General features: G+C 36.6%; 1 protein-coding gene, 1 non-coding gene and 1 pseudogene across 8 annotated transcripts in view; all 3 read left to right on the top strand.

The window, feature by feature from the left end:
* Positions 1 to 15764, top strand: part of VNN1 (vanin 1) — a 42971-nt gene extending 27207 nt beyond the window's left edge. For all 7 annotated transcript variants that reach the window (XM_047734158.1, XM_047734162.1, XM_047734163.1 and 4 more), the window contains 5 exons: positions 5622 to 5814; positions 6568 to 6859; positions 7310 to 7668; positions 11753 to 11923; positions 12911 to 15764. In XM_047734158.1, coding sequence (XP_047590114.1) covers positions 5622 to 5814; positions 6568 to 6859; positions 7310 to 7668; positions 11753 to 11923; positions 12911 to 13093 — 1198 coding nt within the window. In that variant the 3' untranslated portion in view covers positions 13094 to 15764. The remainder of the gene's footprint in view (positions 1 to 5621; positions 5815 to 6567; positions 6860 to 7309; positions 7669 to 11752; positions 11924 to 12910) is intronic.
* Positions 1407 to 1512, top strand: LOC125103408 (U6 spliceosomal RNA). The gene has a single exon (XR_007128404.1). It is a non-coding gene; the product is annotated as a U6 spliceosomal RNA (small nuclear RNA).
* On the top strand, positions 6266 to 6447 carry LOC125103350 (uncharacterized; annotated as a pseudogene).
* Positions 15765 to 16063: the final 299 nt, after the last annotated feature.

Raw genomic sequence — 16063 nt, 5'->3', positions numbered from 1 at the left:
TATATATATAATCTTTCAGGATTAAGAGAGACAGGAGGGAAGTATGTAATCAGATTGTTTTAGAAATACCATTACCAAATATATACTTCATGTACAATATATTCTGCCAGTTGTGGCTTCTGAAAAGACTAGGTTAAATATGTTTCAAGGTTTGATGTGTTGTGTTTACATCTGTCTTTCAGACATTAATTGAAGCAAATGAGAGAGAGGAACTTATCATAGTCATTCTTTATATGTAATGCATTAGAATAATTCTTTGTAGTTTCTCATCCTTCTTGGTCTTTTTCAAGGATATGTTTTTGTAGATAATTGCTATGGTTTTGCTTATATTAATTGTAGCAATTAGTAGATTTGATACTCAAAGCTTTTACTACTATTGCCAGCAGGTGGCACTAAATTTCCATACATTCAACAGTTACTTTACCCTTCTCAGCTATTCTTCAATAACCTATCTGCTATTAACCATTTATTACTTAAAGGTTGTGCCAATTGAGGATAAATATGGCTATAATGTTACATGTAGTGGGTTTCAGTTTTGAGGATTGCATTTTAATTGCTTAATTGGGACAACTACAGTCACCATGATAAGAATAAAGAAATCAGAGGCACCTGGATGGCTCAGATTTCTTAAGCATCTGCCTTTGGCGCAGGTCATGATCTTGGGGTCAGGTCCTGTGGTTGAGCCTCAGATTTGTCTCCCTGCCCATCAGGGAGTCTGCTTATCCCTCTCTCAGCCTATTCCCCCTGCTCATGTGTGTTATCTCTCTCCATCTTTCTCTGTCTCTCAAATGAATAAATAAAATCTTAAAAAAAGGAATTTAAGAAATCAATTAACAAGTGTTCCAGTATTTCCATTTTCCCATACTGTCTGGCACTGCCCTAGCCCAATTCTTGTTGCCTTTAATCTGAGCTAATGCAACAACTTCCTAATGATTTCCTACATTTAGTCTCTTAATCATTCTAGTACATTCTATACCCTAATGGACCATTATCTTAAAGAAAATTCAGATCATGTTACTTCTGTCCTCAAAATCTTTTTGTCTCTTAAATTTGAAAGATGTTTTTTAAACTTCTTGTGTCTAGCTCTATCTTTTATGACCCCAGATGCATCTTTTAAAATTCTCTTTTTGTTTTTCTTACCTACCAATGCCTCTGCTCCAATGATTGACTAGTTCCCTGAACAAGATTTCCCTTTTCTTAACATCCAAGGGTATTTTTTCCTATTTTTTTTATTGTGGTGAAATACACATAATATAAAGTTTACCATCTTAACCATTTTTAAATGTATAGTCAGTGGTATTAAGTATATTCGTATTGCTAATTCAGCCATCACCATCACTCACTTCCAGGACACTGTCTATCTGGCAAAACTCAAACTCTATACACATTAAACAATAACTCTACCTGCGCTAACTTTGGCAGCACATAATACTAAAATTGGAACAATACAGATGATTAGCATGTCTCTTGCACAATGATGACATGCAAATTCCTGAAGCATTCCATATTCCTAGAAATGAAAAGAGGAGTCATTATAAGTGATACCACAGAAATACAAAAAATCATAAGAGACTACTTTGGATAATTATATGACAACAAATTGGACAATTTAAAATAAATCCATGGACTTCTAGACATAGGCAACCTACCAAGACCAAATCATGAAGAAATAGAAAATCTGAACATAACCATACTATCTCAAAAAGATATCTGCACCCCAATGGAGTATTATGTCTCCATCAGAAGGATGAATACCCAACTTTTATATCAACATGGATGGGATTGGAAGAGATTATGCTGAGTCAAATAAGTCAAGCAGAGAGAGTCAAGTATCATATGGTTTCACTTACTTGTGGAGCATAAGGAATAACAGAGAGGACATTGGAAGATGGGGAGGAGAAGTGACTTGGGGGAAATCAGAGGGGGAGACAAACCATGAGAGACCATGGACTCAGAAAAAAACTGAGGGTTTTGGGGGGGTGGGGAGAATAGGTGAACCTGGTGGTGGGTATTATGGAGGGCACGTATTGCATGGAGCACTGAGTGTGGTACATAAACAATGAATTTTGGAACACTAAAAGAAATAAAATAAAATGGAAAAAAGGGGAAAAAGAAATAAAATATTTTTAAAAAGGGGGAAAAAAGATATCTGCACCCCTATGTTTATTGCAGCATTACTTAAAATAGCCAAGACATGGGAATAACCTGCATGACCATCAACAGATGAATGGTAAAAAAAGTGATATATACATATATTCAATGGAACATTATTCAGCCATGAGAAAGAAAGAAATGCTGACATTTGCAATAACATAGGTGAACATTGAGAACATTAAACTAAGTGAAATAATCCAGGCAGAGAAAGACAAAAACTGTATGATCTCACTTATATGTAGAATCTAAAAATGCTGAGCTTACAGAAACAGAGAATAGTAGTTGCCAGGTGCTGGTAGTGGGGGAAATGAGGCACAGTTGGGCAAAGGGTATAAACTTCTACTTATAAGAGGAATAAATTATAGAGATCTAATGTATAGCATGATGACTTAACAGTATTGTATTGTTTAAAGTTGCAATGGGAGTACATTTTAAATGTTCTCACAATAAGAACAATAAAATGGTACTTATACTAATTAAAAATGTGCTAACCTAATTGTGGTAAACATTTATTAAAATATACATGTATCCAATCATCACCTTTTACATTTGGAACTCACACAGTGTTACAGTGTTATATTTCAGTAAAGCTGGGGAAAGAACACAATAACTCCCAATTTCCACACCTCTGCAGCCCCAGGCAGCCATCATATTACCTTGTATATCTATGAATTTGATGACTATAACTACTCTGGTTACCTTATAAGTGGAATTGTATTTTTTTTTTACCTTTTTGTAATTGATTTATTTCACTTAGCATAATATCTTCAAAGCTCATTCATGTTGTGGCATGGTTCAGCATTTCCTTCCTTTTTAAGTTGAATAATATTCTACTGTGTATACATGCTACATTTTGCTATCTTTCATCCATTGATGGAAACTTGAGTTGCTTCCACATTTTAGCTATCGTGAATAAAGCTGCTGTGAACATGAGTGTACAAACATATCTTCAAGACACTTCTTTAAGTTTTTTGAAATCTACCCAGAAGTGTAACTGCTGAATTATGTAATGGTTCTATTTTTAATTTTTTGAGGAACTACCAAACTGGTTTCCTGGCTGTTCTTTTCCTGACCACATCATTTTTATATTTACATCAATAGTGCCTTTGTGTTCCAGTTTCTCCACATCCTCAACACTTGCTATTTTCTATTTTCTTGTTTTTTTAATAGACATTCTAATGAGTATGAGGTGATATTTCATTGTGGTTTTGATTTACATTTCCCTAGTGATTATTGAGGTTGGACATCTTTTCATATGCTTATCAGCCCTTTGTGTGGCTATCTTTTTGGAGAAAAGTCTATTCGAGTCTTTTGCCCATTTTTAAATCAGGTTGTTTTTATTGTTGACTTTTAAGAGTTCTCTTGTATTTTGAATTATTAATATATAATGTCTTTCCCCAAATCTTGTAATCTTTTTTCTTAAAGTCTGTTTTATCAGATATTAGCATAGAGTGTCTTAATTTCTCCCTCATATTTGAACAGTATTGCTGGATACCATATTCTTAGTTGACAGGTCTTTTTTCTTTCAGTGCTTCAAATATATTGGCCCCCTGCTTTCTGGTCTCTAGTGTCTGATTAAAAACTGCTGATAATCTTATTGGGGAATCACTTACCTCTCGTGGCTTTCAACATTTTTATTTTGTCTTTGGCTTTTGACAGTTTGATAGCAATGTGTCTTGGTATGGGTGTCTTTGGGTTCATCTTTCTTGGAGATCATTGAACTTCTTGAATCTTTAAATATTCGTGTCTTCAAATTTGGAAAATTTTTGGACACGATTTCTTCATATAGTCTCTCTGACCCTTTATTTCACTCTTTTTGGACTCCTCTAATCTGTATATTAGTCCACTTGATGATGTCTCACAGGCCCCTTAGGCCTTGTTCACTTCAATCTTTTTCTTGTTCCTTTCTTTTGACTTGGTCACTTCAACTGGCTTAACTTTAAATTTATTGATTCTTTCAGCTCAAATCCATCTTTGAATCCCACTAGTAAATTTTTCATTTTAATCATTTTTAATTTTCAGCTCCAGAATTTCTTTTTGGTTTCTCTTAGGTTTTTCCACCTCCTTATTGATATTTCCATTTTGTTCATATATTATCTTCTTGACTTTTTCCACATTTGCCTTTAGTTCTTAGAGCATCTTTAGGATAGTTGTTTTAGTCTTTAGTCTAGTCTTTAGTCCGGGTTTGTCATCTGGTCTTTTCCTAGGATGGTTTCTGTAGGTTTATTCTTTTTTTTTTTTCCTCCCCCCCCCCCTTAGAGTGAGCTATCCTTTCCTGTTTATTTGTATATCTTATGATATTTTTGTTGATAAGTTCATATTTGAATCTGAAAATGTGATCACTTTGAAAATCATATTCTTCCCCCAGGGTTTACTGCCTTTTGCTTGCTTGTTTGTTTTGATTCCTGTACACTGTTTCTGTGCTAGGCATAAGCTTGATGTGTAAACTTAAGATCTTTGGAGGCATTGTCTTAGCCTGTGTCTCCCTGAGAACATGTGATGACCTTTAAATTCTCCTGTATATACTATTGCTTTTTTATGTCCTAGTCCTTAAATGTCTGACTTCAGAAAAAGAGAGAAAAGGAAAAATTAAGGAAGAGGGAGAGAATCACCTCTGGCTCTTTAAATACTCTAGAAATTACTTCAGCCAGTAGGGGAAGGACTTGCAACTATATAGTGGTCGTGGTGGTGGAGTGTAACAATGGTTGCCTGCCCCCGTGTTTGCCCCTCCATGATCAGAAGCAGTTATCAGTGATGAGAGCACAGATCTCTGATATTCAGAGAACAGATATTTGGAGCCCAGCCTGGTTTTGTAAGCTGCCTGCATGGTGCTCCAACATGGCTGTCTGCATGGGCCTTGGTGTGGGGTAAAGCATGGGTAGCCACTGCTGAGATAAGAGCTAAATTGACTGAAATTGACTGTGTTTTGCCTTCCCGGCTTTCCCTTGGAACTTACAAGCCTTGAAATAGACTCCCAGATTTCAAAATAGTTATCCATCAGGTTCTTCCAGTACAAGAACTGTCTGGGTGGTGCTTCCTACTCTGCCATCTTCCCAGAATTCTAATTCCAACCTGTTACTCTTTCACTTGAAATAATTTTTCTTTAATTCCTCTTTTTTGCCAGGGTTAGTGAACAGAAGATGTGTATCATTGCCCCCAAATATCTGAGATGTGCCACACATCATAAGATAAACACATAGTGAATACATTATTATAAATGATGTTAAATGCTATGATGAAAAAAATACATGGCTTAGAATCTTATCCTAGAATAGTTTTCCTACAGCCAAATTCCCACAAGCATGTACTTCTTCTGAAATCTATTCTTGTTTTAATCCTTCCCTTCTATGATGTTATTTAGAATTATTTTTGTGTATATCACATAATAGGTTCAGGCAATATAATTCTGAATTTTATTAAAAGATAAGCTTCATTTTTGCTTTCCTTTTCTAATGAACATGTATCAGGTTTGGCTACACCCCAGTGCAAGAAAGACTCAGCTGTCTGGCCAAGGACAACTCTATCTACCTTGTGGCAAATATTGGAGACAAGAAGCCATGCAATGCCAGTGACTCTCAGTGTCCCCCCGATGGTCATTACCAATACAATACTGATGTGGTCTTTGATTCCCAAGGAAAACTGGTGGCACGCTACCATAAGGTAAAATTATTTTGCCAACAGTTCAGTTACTGAATATTTAACAAAATAAAGTGGACAAGAAGGAAAAATCATTAGTGTTGATAATAAGCATACTTTAGAAGCAGAATAGAGACAATGCATAGAAAGTAATGATTAGGTATGGTAAGCTCCTAAAAGAGGATCGAGGGGTTTTCTGTGCATTTACAAACAGGAATGTGTCTGTGGAAGTGTATGAGAATCAGCAGGAGGTACCTGTATAGAAATACAATGTTGCCTTTTAGACCTTATCCTTTTGAAGACATTCCCTGGCAAATGGGTCAAGCCAAGAAGGAGAAACTACCTACCAGGCACTTGATTTTGAAGAGAAAGAAGCAAAGAAGGTTGTTTGTCCACAGAAAATAGTTAAGTGTTCTTGGCAAATAGAAGTTATCTATTTCACTTTTATGTCTTGTAATATTCAAGAGGGTCTTAAAGCTTTGCGCAGCGGCAGTATCATAGCCAATGAGGTTTATTCGAGACGTGATTACTGCTAATCAAGAGGGTCTTAATAAATAGGGATTCCCATCGACATATCTATAAAATGTGGAGGTTGAGCCAAAGGCTCTTATCAGCCATAGTAATCTCTGATTCTCTTACACTTTTTCCCTGTGAAGACAGTGCTCATGGATTAAATTGGCACTAAGAGATGTTGGCTTGCACTTTTTCAGACACAGTAACACACAGGCCAGCTTCTGAAAGGAGACTTTTACTCCCTTCATCTTCTCTTTATTACAGCACAACCTTTTCATGAATGAAAATCAATTCAATGTACCCAAGAAGCCGGAGGTTGTGACTTTTGACACTGTCTTTGGAAGATTTGGCATTTTCACATGCTTTGATATACTCTTCTATGATCCTGCTGTTACTCTGGTGAAAGATTTCCATGTGGATACCATAGTCTTCCCAACAGCATGGATGAATGTTTTGCCACATTTGTCGGCTATTCAGTTCCACTCAGCTTGGGCAATGGGCATGGGGGTCAACTTCCTTGCATCCAATATACATCACCCCTCAAACAGAATGACAGGTAACGTGTAAACTCTAAGATTTACAAACTTTAAGTAATCAAAAAAGTAAAAGAAAAAGTAATTTTTTCTAGCTAACATGTACTTTTTAATATTTAATGTTTTCCAACTCTTAATTTTTGCATATCTAGCTGGTGACATACTGTAGAATCTATCTCAGCCTAAATTGTTTTGTAGATTTATTTAGTTTTATTCAACTTACATGCACATTTCTTCTTTTTCTCTCTAAAGTTCACCACTTCCTACATGGAAATTTCTCTTATTGGCTTTTCGGTACCATACTCTGTTGGATTTCCTCTCACTTATGTCCTTCTCAGTATATTTTACTGAAATTAATGACATATATAGCTTAGAGAGAGAGTAAATGGTAACAATAAAATAAAACAAAAATAACAACTATGCAGTCCTTTTTTCACTTCTATTTCAAATGCCATTTCCAACATCACTTTCAGGAAGTGGCATCTACGCACCTGATTCCCCACGAGTATTTCATTATGATATGAAGACAAAGAAGGGAAAACTCCTCCTCTCAAAATTGGATTCTTACCCACACCGCCCTGTAGTGAATTGGACTTCTTTTGCCAGTAGTATAAAAGGGTTTTCAACAGGAAATCAGGAATTTAAAGGTACTGCCTTTTTTGATGAATTCACATTCTTGGAGCTCACAAGAGTCACAGGAAATTACACAGTTTGTCAGAAAAAACTCTGCTGTCATCTAAGCTACAAGATGTCTGAGAAGAGAACAGATGAAGTTTATGCCCTAGGGGCATTTGATGGACTACATATTGTCGAAGGGACATATTATTTGCAGGTAATGATCGTTTTGGTGGCAGGGGAGTTAACCAGATAAAAATACAGGACACCTAGTTGAATTTTAATTTCACATAAACAATGGATTATTTTTATTATAAGTATGTCTCACTTTTGAGGATACCTATACACTAAAAATTTTGTTTTGTTTGACATTCAAATTCAGTTGGGCATCGTGAATTTTTGTTTGTTAAAACTTGAAATCCTAGATGTCAGTCCATTTTAAACTGGCTGGAAAAAAGGCAGAAAATGTATTTACGGTACCTGTATTTAAAATGATAATCAAATTACAGATGATTTTAATGGATGATTAGCCTCTGGTATTTCCTGCCTGAAGAAATTTATCCATTTTCTTTACATGTTCACTAAAACTTAGCTTGTTTCATAAACTAAGTATGTCTTGGAAACGTATAGGGTTGACCTCTGGGATATATGTAGAATGGTTTATTACTGCAAAGCTTTGGGTATTTCACAGACCCCAACACTAGAGGAGGAACTATTTATAGCCTGGTGAGGTGTCCCTCCTAAGAACAAACAACTTTCATCTTCCTCTCATTCTACTTGCCTCTTCCTGATCTATCTCCCAACTGATTTCAGGGCTTCCTGTTGACAATTTCAGCTCCATCCAATCTATTTCCTATACTCTAATTATAAAAATTACTAAAAGCCATTTCTGATTATTTCATTCTCTTGCTTAAAATTCCTCGCAGGTTTCTAGTTGGTTTCTAGTTTCAAATTTCTTAACAAGACATACTCAAATTCTTGAAATGTGCCTTTTCCTAATCTCTGTTCTCTTCTGTCATTTCTACTCACATGTGCCCTGGGGGTCTTTCTTACTGAGACATTTCCTCATCCCCAGTGTGTGGGCAACTGCGGACCCTCTGGGTGTGTTGTTTCCTTTATCTATGATGGCCCCACCTACTCACCATTCACAGTGCTTTTCAGGTGTTGTCTTCACCAAGAAGGCTGGCCTAACACTTTCTTTAGCACGGCTCCCACTTCCCCACTGGGGCTAAGTGCTTCAGACATCCTATGCTCAGTTTTATCAAGGGCATATTATGTGAAATTTTGCACATGTTGTCTGAGACTGAACCTTTGAGTGCTAGAACTGTGCCCACTGTGCAGTATTCTGTTCGCTGCTGCATGATGAGACTTTACCAATGCTTTGCTGATTTGGTAAATGATGCACTTATTGACTGCCTACTATGTAGTAGATATATATTCAGTGCTAATGATACAAAGATGAATAAGTAAAGGCCCTCCTCTTGAAGCATTTAGTAGCGGGGAAAGACATAATGAACAAATGATGTCAGGATAGGTTGGCATGGAGAGAACGTAGAATGCACATTTTGTTGTAGGAATACTAAGAAGCAGTACCTATCCTAATTTGGGGATTCAGGGAAGTTTCTGGAGACATGATGTATGAGCTTATGCTATTATCCAGATGAAAAGAGCAAGAGGAAATTCTAGGTGGAGTGGAGTATGAGCAAGGGTGTGGATGCTCAAGAAGTAGGGTATGCAGGTCAGTGTTACTAAGGTGTATTGTGAGAAGCAAGAATTGATGGAAGATGAGCCCAGAGGCAGGCTCACATCTGACAGCTTCTTACCTGTCATTCCTAAAGTTTGGACTTTACTTTCTGGGTAATAGTCTTCTACTGGAAAGTGTTCAGCAAGGGCATGATGTGATCAAATATGTCATTGAGTAGATCACTATGGCAGCACTGTGGATGATGAAACTAGGGCAAAAAGACAAGTTAGATTATTAAAATAGTCCTAGATAGTCTCTACCAAGAGTAATGTTAATAGAGGAGCAGGGTATGGAGTCAAGCAAGAAATAGAAAACTTGACTTGTAGCCAATTTGGTACAGAACAGGAAAGCATGGGCACCTGGATGGCTTAGTCTGTTAAGCTTCGGCCTCTGGCTCAGGTCATGATCCTGGAGTCCCGGGGTCGAGTCCCACGTTAGGCTCCCTGCTCCCTGCTTCTCCCTCTGCCCTTCACCTCTTTGTGCTTTTTCTCACGCTCCCTGTCCCCCAAATAAATAAATAAAATATTAAAAAATAGAACAGGAAAGCAGAATGAGGGGACTAGGTTTCTGGCAAAAGCAGCTAGCTGGGTGAATGTAATTCTCTGACAGGTCAGGATGCTAGAGGGGGAGCAGAATGGGTGGCAGTGGGGAGATGCTCAGTTCACTTTGGATGTTCTGGTTTTGAGGTATTTATGGGACATTCAGCTGGAGCCACAGTACTTGATATCACCAGCAGAGTCTGGGGTAGCACCCCAGATCAAAATGTTAATGTCTGCTGGAAAACATGGGACTATTCATCCTAAATAGCTTAAAAAAAAATAGCTTTATGTTGGTTCAAGTTAGGTCTCAATGTCAAATGTGCTACAAGTCCTTTATTTAATTTAGAGAAGCTTGGTCTTAGAATTGAGGATGAGAGAGTTTGGTGTTGTATTATATTCATAATCTCCCAAAGTCTGTGATGATATTTAATGCTAGAAAAATCTCTATAGCACCAAAATCTATTTCTTAACTAATGAGAGAAGAGAAAGAAAAGGAGATAAGGGTACAACAACTCTGCATCTTGCCACAGAGATTTTCCAAGTATTCTAGAGTAAGTTTTAAGGACGTGGGGAAAGGTGCTTGTAGCATTTTCTAGAGTAGAAGATGGTAAAAGATTGGGTAGAGATTTATAGCAGCTGTTACAGAAGAGTGGGAGAAGGAGCAGTCTACATATTTTAAAGAATCATTAGGTAACCAATGAATGAAGAAGGAATAAACTAAATGAAAGAAGTTCATTCCCTTTACCCAATATACTTAGGAAACTTTCCTCTTCAGATTGCTTTCTATACCCTTTGCCTCTCGGTTTCCTCCCACCAAGGTCAGAGTCATCCAAATCACTGGCCTATCAGTCTTCTAGAATGTAAAGCTATTTCCCAACAGGGTAAGAAACTAGGGATAACAACTCTACTAAAAACCACAGATTAAGTTCTGGGGCTCAACACAATAGGGTGAGAACATAGATTCTGGAGTCAGAAGTTCTGGATAATGGCTACCCGGCCTTGAGCCAGCCTTTAGCCTCTCTAAACCTCTGGTTCGTCATAACATATAGATTATTTTCATTCACCAAATATTTATGTAATGCTTTCTGTGTTCAAGCACTTGACAGAGACTGAAGATATTAAGATGGAGGAAGACAGATATAGTCACTGTCTTCATAGAACTTAACACTAGTGGGAAAACAGGATTGAGCAGAAACCTAAGAAAATCACTAGTTAATTTTAGTTGGTGACCAATGCCATAAAAGGAAACTACTATGGACAATTAAAGCATATAACTGGAGGACGTAACCTAGTCCTAAGAGGGGAATTAGGATAATTAATAATAATAATAATAAAATTCTTTAGAGTTTTTGGGATGTTTGATTTCATAAATATAAAGGGTTTAGCACTGTGTCTAGCACCTAGAAAGTCCTCGGTAAATGTTAATTTTTATTATTATTATTATTGTTAATAAAAGTAACATAAGATAATTATTAGACCTATACCATCAGGTTTTATTTACATAAACACTGGCTTCATTGCAAGCAGCTCCTAATTCAACTCCTTTATTTCTTTAGTCCTTCTCATAGTCTCAATGTCCTATCCCTTCCTACTACCTGGATTGGTCCTATCACTTCTTTCTTCATTTTAATCAAAATAATGCATGAACATAATTAAGAAGACAAATAGCAATGAAGGCTTGTAAAACACTAGTGCCTTCCATAATCCACCCAGTTCCTCTTTCTGAAGGCAAACCTTTTTGCATCTTTTAACTGTTTCTTCTGAAATTTACTCATCTGACACCATCTACCTGTTTCTTTAAGCGATTTAATCTGTGGCTGAATTGGAGAAAGCACTAGGGACTGAAGTTCTTTATTTTTATGACTAGTTGAATTAGCTGTGTATCAATGAACTAGATCTAATTAAAAAACATTTTATCGAACAAAGGGGAAAAGGCATTACATAGGCATTATTTCTAGGTCAGGAGGGTATATTAATTGGCTTTCTTAGGACTTACTGGTTTGCATTTACTTTCCTAGATTTGTACTCTGCTGAAGTGTAAAACAGCACACTTAAACAGTTGTGGCAGTGCAGTTGAAACTGCTTCTACCTGGTTTGACATGTTTTCCCTCAGTGGCACTTTTGGAACCCAGTATGTCTTCCCTGAGGTGTTGCTAAGTGAAAATCAACTTGCTCCTGGAGAATTTCAGGTAAGAAACTTTACTTAATATTGATAATTCATTTCATGTAAGAGGAAGTGCTTTTTGAGTACAAAACCTACAAATACCAAATATAAATATTTACAAATACCTTACAACTCTCCATTTGGAAAGAATAATATTGTTCTTGGGGAATCATGAAGGACACTGATCAGGTTGAATTTCTTATCTGGAAATCTGTAGTATAATGATTAGTGTATCCTAGAGAATACATAAATATATTATTGTGGAGACTATTGGGAGGAGACTGGGCTGTTTTGGGTCTGTTGAGTAGGAATAAGACTCTTGAGAGGGTTTCAGGACTGGGCCCACCAGAGGAAACCCCTTCACATCATGGGCAGTGATAGCCTAGCAAAGTTAAAGGGAATTCCTCTCACTGTGCGGGTAAAGACCCAGTGGCCAAAATAGGCAAGAAAGTGAACACTTTTTTTTTTTTTAAAGTCCAGAAGTACTTCTTACTGCATAAACTCTGCCCAGTCATATTCTTTCCCTGACTTACCTGTGGGTTTTGCTTTTATTCCGCCTTCCTTGTAGGAATAGCTACTGTGGGAGTACTAGGGACAAAGAACAGGTTGGGAGGCTGCGGTGAGTAAGTGACAGGGATGACAGAGGTTCCGCTCAAAACCCCTCAATCACTCCCTTCTGTCCACTTGGAGGAGCCTATTATGTCTGAGAGGACTAGATTTCTCTATGATTCTCCCAAACCCATTGCTTTATGCTAACTGATTCATGGAATACTTCCTCAAATAAGTAAATGATAAGATATTGATGATAGCCATTTCAATAATAAATGCATCAGTGCCAATTCCATAGCTGCAATTTTTCTTATACTCTGTACCATTTCAAAATTTCTTTTAGAAGAGAAGTTAGCCATTATTTTTTTTTATTTCTTCATCCAGTTGTGCTGATTTTTAGAAGTTGTTGTGTGGTTGTATAACTTAACGGGGACACCCAGCCGACTTCTCTTGTTTTAATTAGGTGTCAAGTGATGGACGCTTGTTCAGTGTGAAACCGCCATCTGGACCTCTCTTGACCGTGACTCTGTTTGGGAGAGTGTACGAGAAGGACCAGACATTAAACGCTTCATCAGACCTCCAGGCACAAACACTAGGAATAATGCTCTTAGTCATAATACCAATTGTGTGCTCATTAAGTTGGTAAAATATTTCTCTTTATTTTGTGTAACTAAAAAAATGATGGCTGAGAAAAGAAGGATGAAGATCATAACAATGGTCATGGTCTCTTGTACAAGTAAATACAAATACATATACATATATAGTTCACGGATTTTATACACACACACACACACACACACACACACACACACACACACACACACACACCATCCCCAGATAATAGAAGCCAGATAAATAGTGACATCATTTTGAAAGGTTAAAATCTATAAAATGAGGGTAACAGTTTTACTCACAATTTTAGGTTTGTTTTTTTTTTTTTTTTTGAAAATTAAATAATTGAATGCATTTAAAGTCCTTAGACAAGTTTCTGGATCATGGAAAGTACTGGATATGTGCTAGCTATTCACAACTGTATAATTATCACAGTAAAACCATGTGTGATATTTTTATTGCTAAAATTACATCACCTCTGATTGTCTAAATTTTTAAACATCTTCCACAGGCTTAGCCACCCTCCATATTTCAATTAGAAAATCAATGAACTCAGCATCAGCTAATTGGTTTGGGTTTGATACCTAGCAATGACGTATTCTGGAAGGCAGCTGGACATACAACTCTAACAACCTGTTAGAGGGCCTTCACTTTTTTGAATGTTTTTCAGTGCCTCTTTAGTGTTTTACCTATCTTGTTAGCCTATAAGCATATCACTAGGGCGGTTCTTTTTTTTTTTTTTTTTTTTTTTTTTTTGATAGGGTGGTTCTAAAGCAAACATTTTACTAAATCAGTACTGTGATAAGTTTTTGCATGGCCTTAGGTTTTTATGTTTCTAAATGGTTGAAAAACAAAGAAGAATCAAAAGAAGAATAATATTGTGTGATATGTGAAAATGATCTGAAATTCAAATTTCAGTCTCCATACCTAAAAGTTTTATTGAGCACAGCCATGTTTATTTAAGTGCTGCTTATGGCTTATGTTTGTTTTTATGCTATGGTGGCGAAGTTGGGTAGTTGTGACACAGACCCTATGGCCAGAAAAGCTGCCATTGCCTTGCCGTTTACCGAAAAAGTTTGTTGACTCCTGCCCTGAAGTATAAAATAACAGTGGATAATAGTATTAAAAACCTTTAAAACAACTCAGGGGGCAAATTGTCTTTAAGTGTCTTTCTTGTAATTCTTTCACAAAAGGAAAAATAAAATATCTTCATTTGTTTTGTATGGTATACCATCACACATCACACATCACACACATACACGAGACTACCCTGATTAACTTACAACCAAATGTGCTAAGTAAACTAATACCTTGAATAAGTAAGCTAATTTTTATGAACATTGTTATTTATTCACTAAAGGATACACACTGCAAAGTTTTTTGGTTTTTTGGGTTTTTTTGCATTTGGTATGTTCTAAAATTCCTGAGAGAAAGCATGTTAGTTTTTATTTTCAAATTTTTCCTGGAAATCAACTAAGAACTACTCATCTGAACATAGTATCTAATATTTTCCCCTATGACAAACTTACTAGCTTGTCTTAGCATGATTTTTTTTAAAGTTAAACATTACACATAGTGAGTTTACCTTTTAAAAATATTTACGATGTCCATACCCAGCTCTGATTACTAGATTTCTTTAAGTCATGTATTTTATGATAGCTTTGATACGCTCCTGTGATTTTTATTTCCTCTGCATAAAACATTTGTGATGCTCTTTTAATACAAACAACCCAATTCCAAAAAAGATCAATGCTCAAATATGTTTTCCTTAATCTCTTTGTACCTCAATGAATTTGAGTGGTCTAAAGAGCAATTTTTGATACTCCTTCATTTAAAGATATAACTTATTGTCAACCTCCTGCTGATGTAAAACACACACACACACAGTCTTTTATTGTAGTAGCCCTCTTCCAAGATGGTCCCCAGTGATCCTCACCTCCAGGCTCCATGGAGAAATTCTCCCTGATTGTTTTGTTGCTATTGATTCTTGTATTTTTTTTTTTTTTTTTTAAAGATAGAGAGACATAGATAGTGAGCACATTAGTGGGGTAAGGGAAGGAGCTGAGGGAGAGTGAATCTTAAAGGCTCCATGCCCAGTGTAGAACCCAACACAGGGCTCAATCTCATGACCCTGAGATCATGACCTAATGATCTGAAATGATCATGAACTGAAATCAAGTCTGATGCTTAACTGCCTGAGCCACCCAGGCACCTGTGATTCTTATTTTCTTATGTAGTTCCTGAGCCTTGTCACTTATAATAAATCTGAATCCATTGCCACTTTTACTGTAACACATATCTCTTACTCAGCTCTGCTTAAGTGTTCGAAAGATTTTACTTATTTGTTCTTTTAGTTTTTTATCTAAACAGTATATTTCAGGTCTCATAGACTGAATTGTGTCCCCTCTCAAATTCATATATTGAAGTCTCAACTTCATACCTGAGAATGTGATTGTATTTGGAAATAGGGTCTAAGGAGATAAAATGATGGCATTAGGGTGGACCCTAAGCCAGTATGACTGGTCTTGTCAGAAGAGGGGATTAGAACATAGACATGCACCAAGTGGAAACTATGTGAAGACACAAAGCAAGATGGCCATCTACAAGCCAAGGAGAGAGCCTCAGAAGAAATCAACCCTGCTGATACTTGATTTCTATTTCTAGCCTCCAGAGTCTTGTAAATAAATTTTTGTTGTTTAAGCTAATCCGTGGTACCTTATTATGGCAACCCTAGGAAACTAATAGGTTCCAACCCCCTCTCTCCTCCATTTCCACCATAAGTTGAAGCTTAGAATGGTTGCCCAGTTAAGAGTATCCAGCTAGCCTGGGTCCCCAAGACTCAGCTAGATCCTCTTAGAGAAGCATTGCTGATGAACTGATAGTGAAACCATCAGATCACTGAAGATCCTCTGGAGTTTGGAAATCAGAAAGTCACGTGGATGAAATCGTGTAATTAATCTGACCTTAAATGTTATTTTTCTGTTGACATCATACAATTTAGTGA

The sequence above is a fragment of the Lutra lutra genome, chromosome 6 (assembly GCF_902655055.1).
Source record: "Lutra lutra chromosome 6, mLutLut1.2, whole genome shotgun sequence".
NCBI classification, from domain to species: domain Eukaryota; kingdom Metazoa; phylum Chordata; class Mammalia; order Carnivora; family Mustelidae; genus Lutra; species Lutra lutra.
Note: the sequence above shows the minus strand (reverse complement) of the source record. Positions and strands in the feature narration are given on the sequence as shown.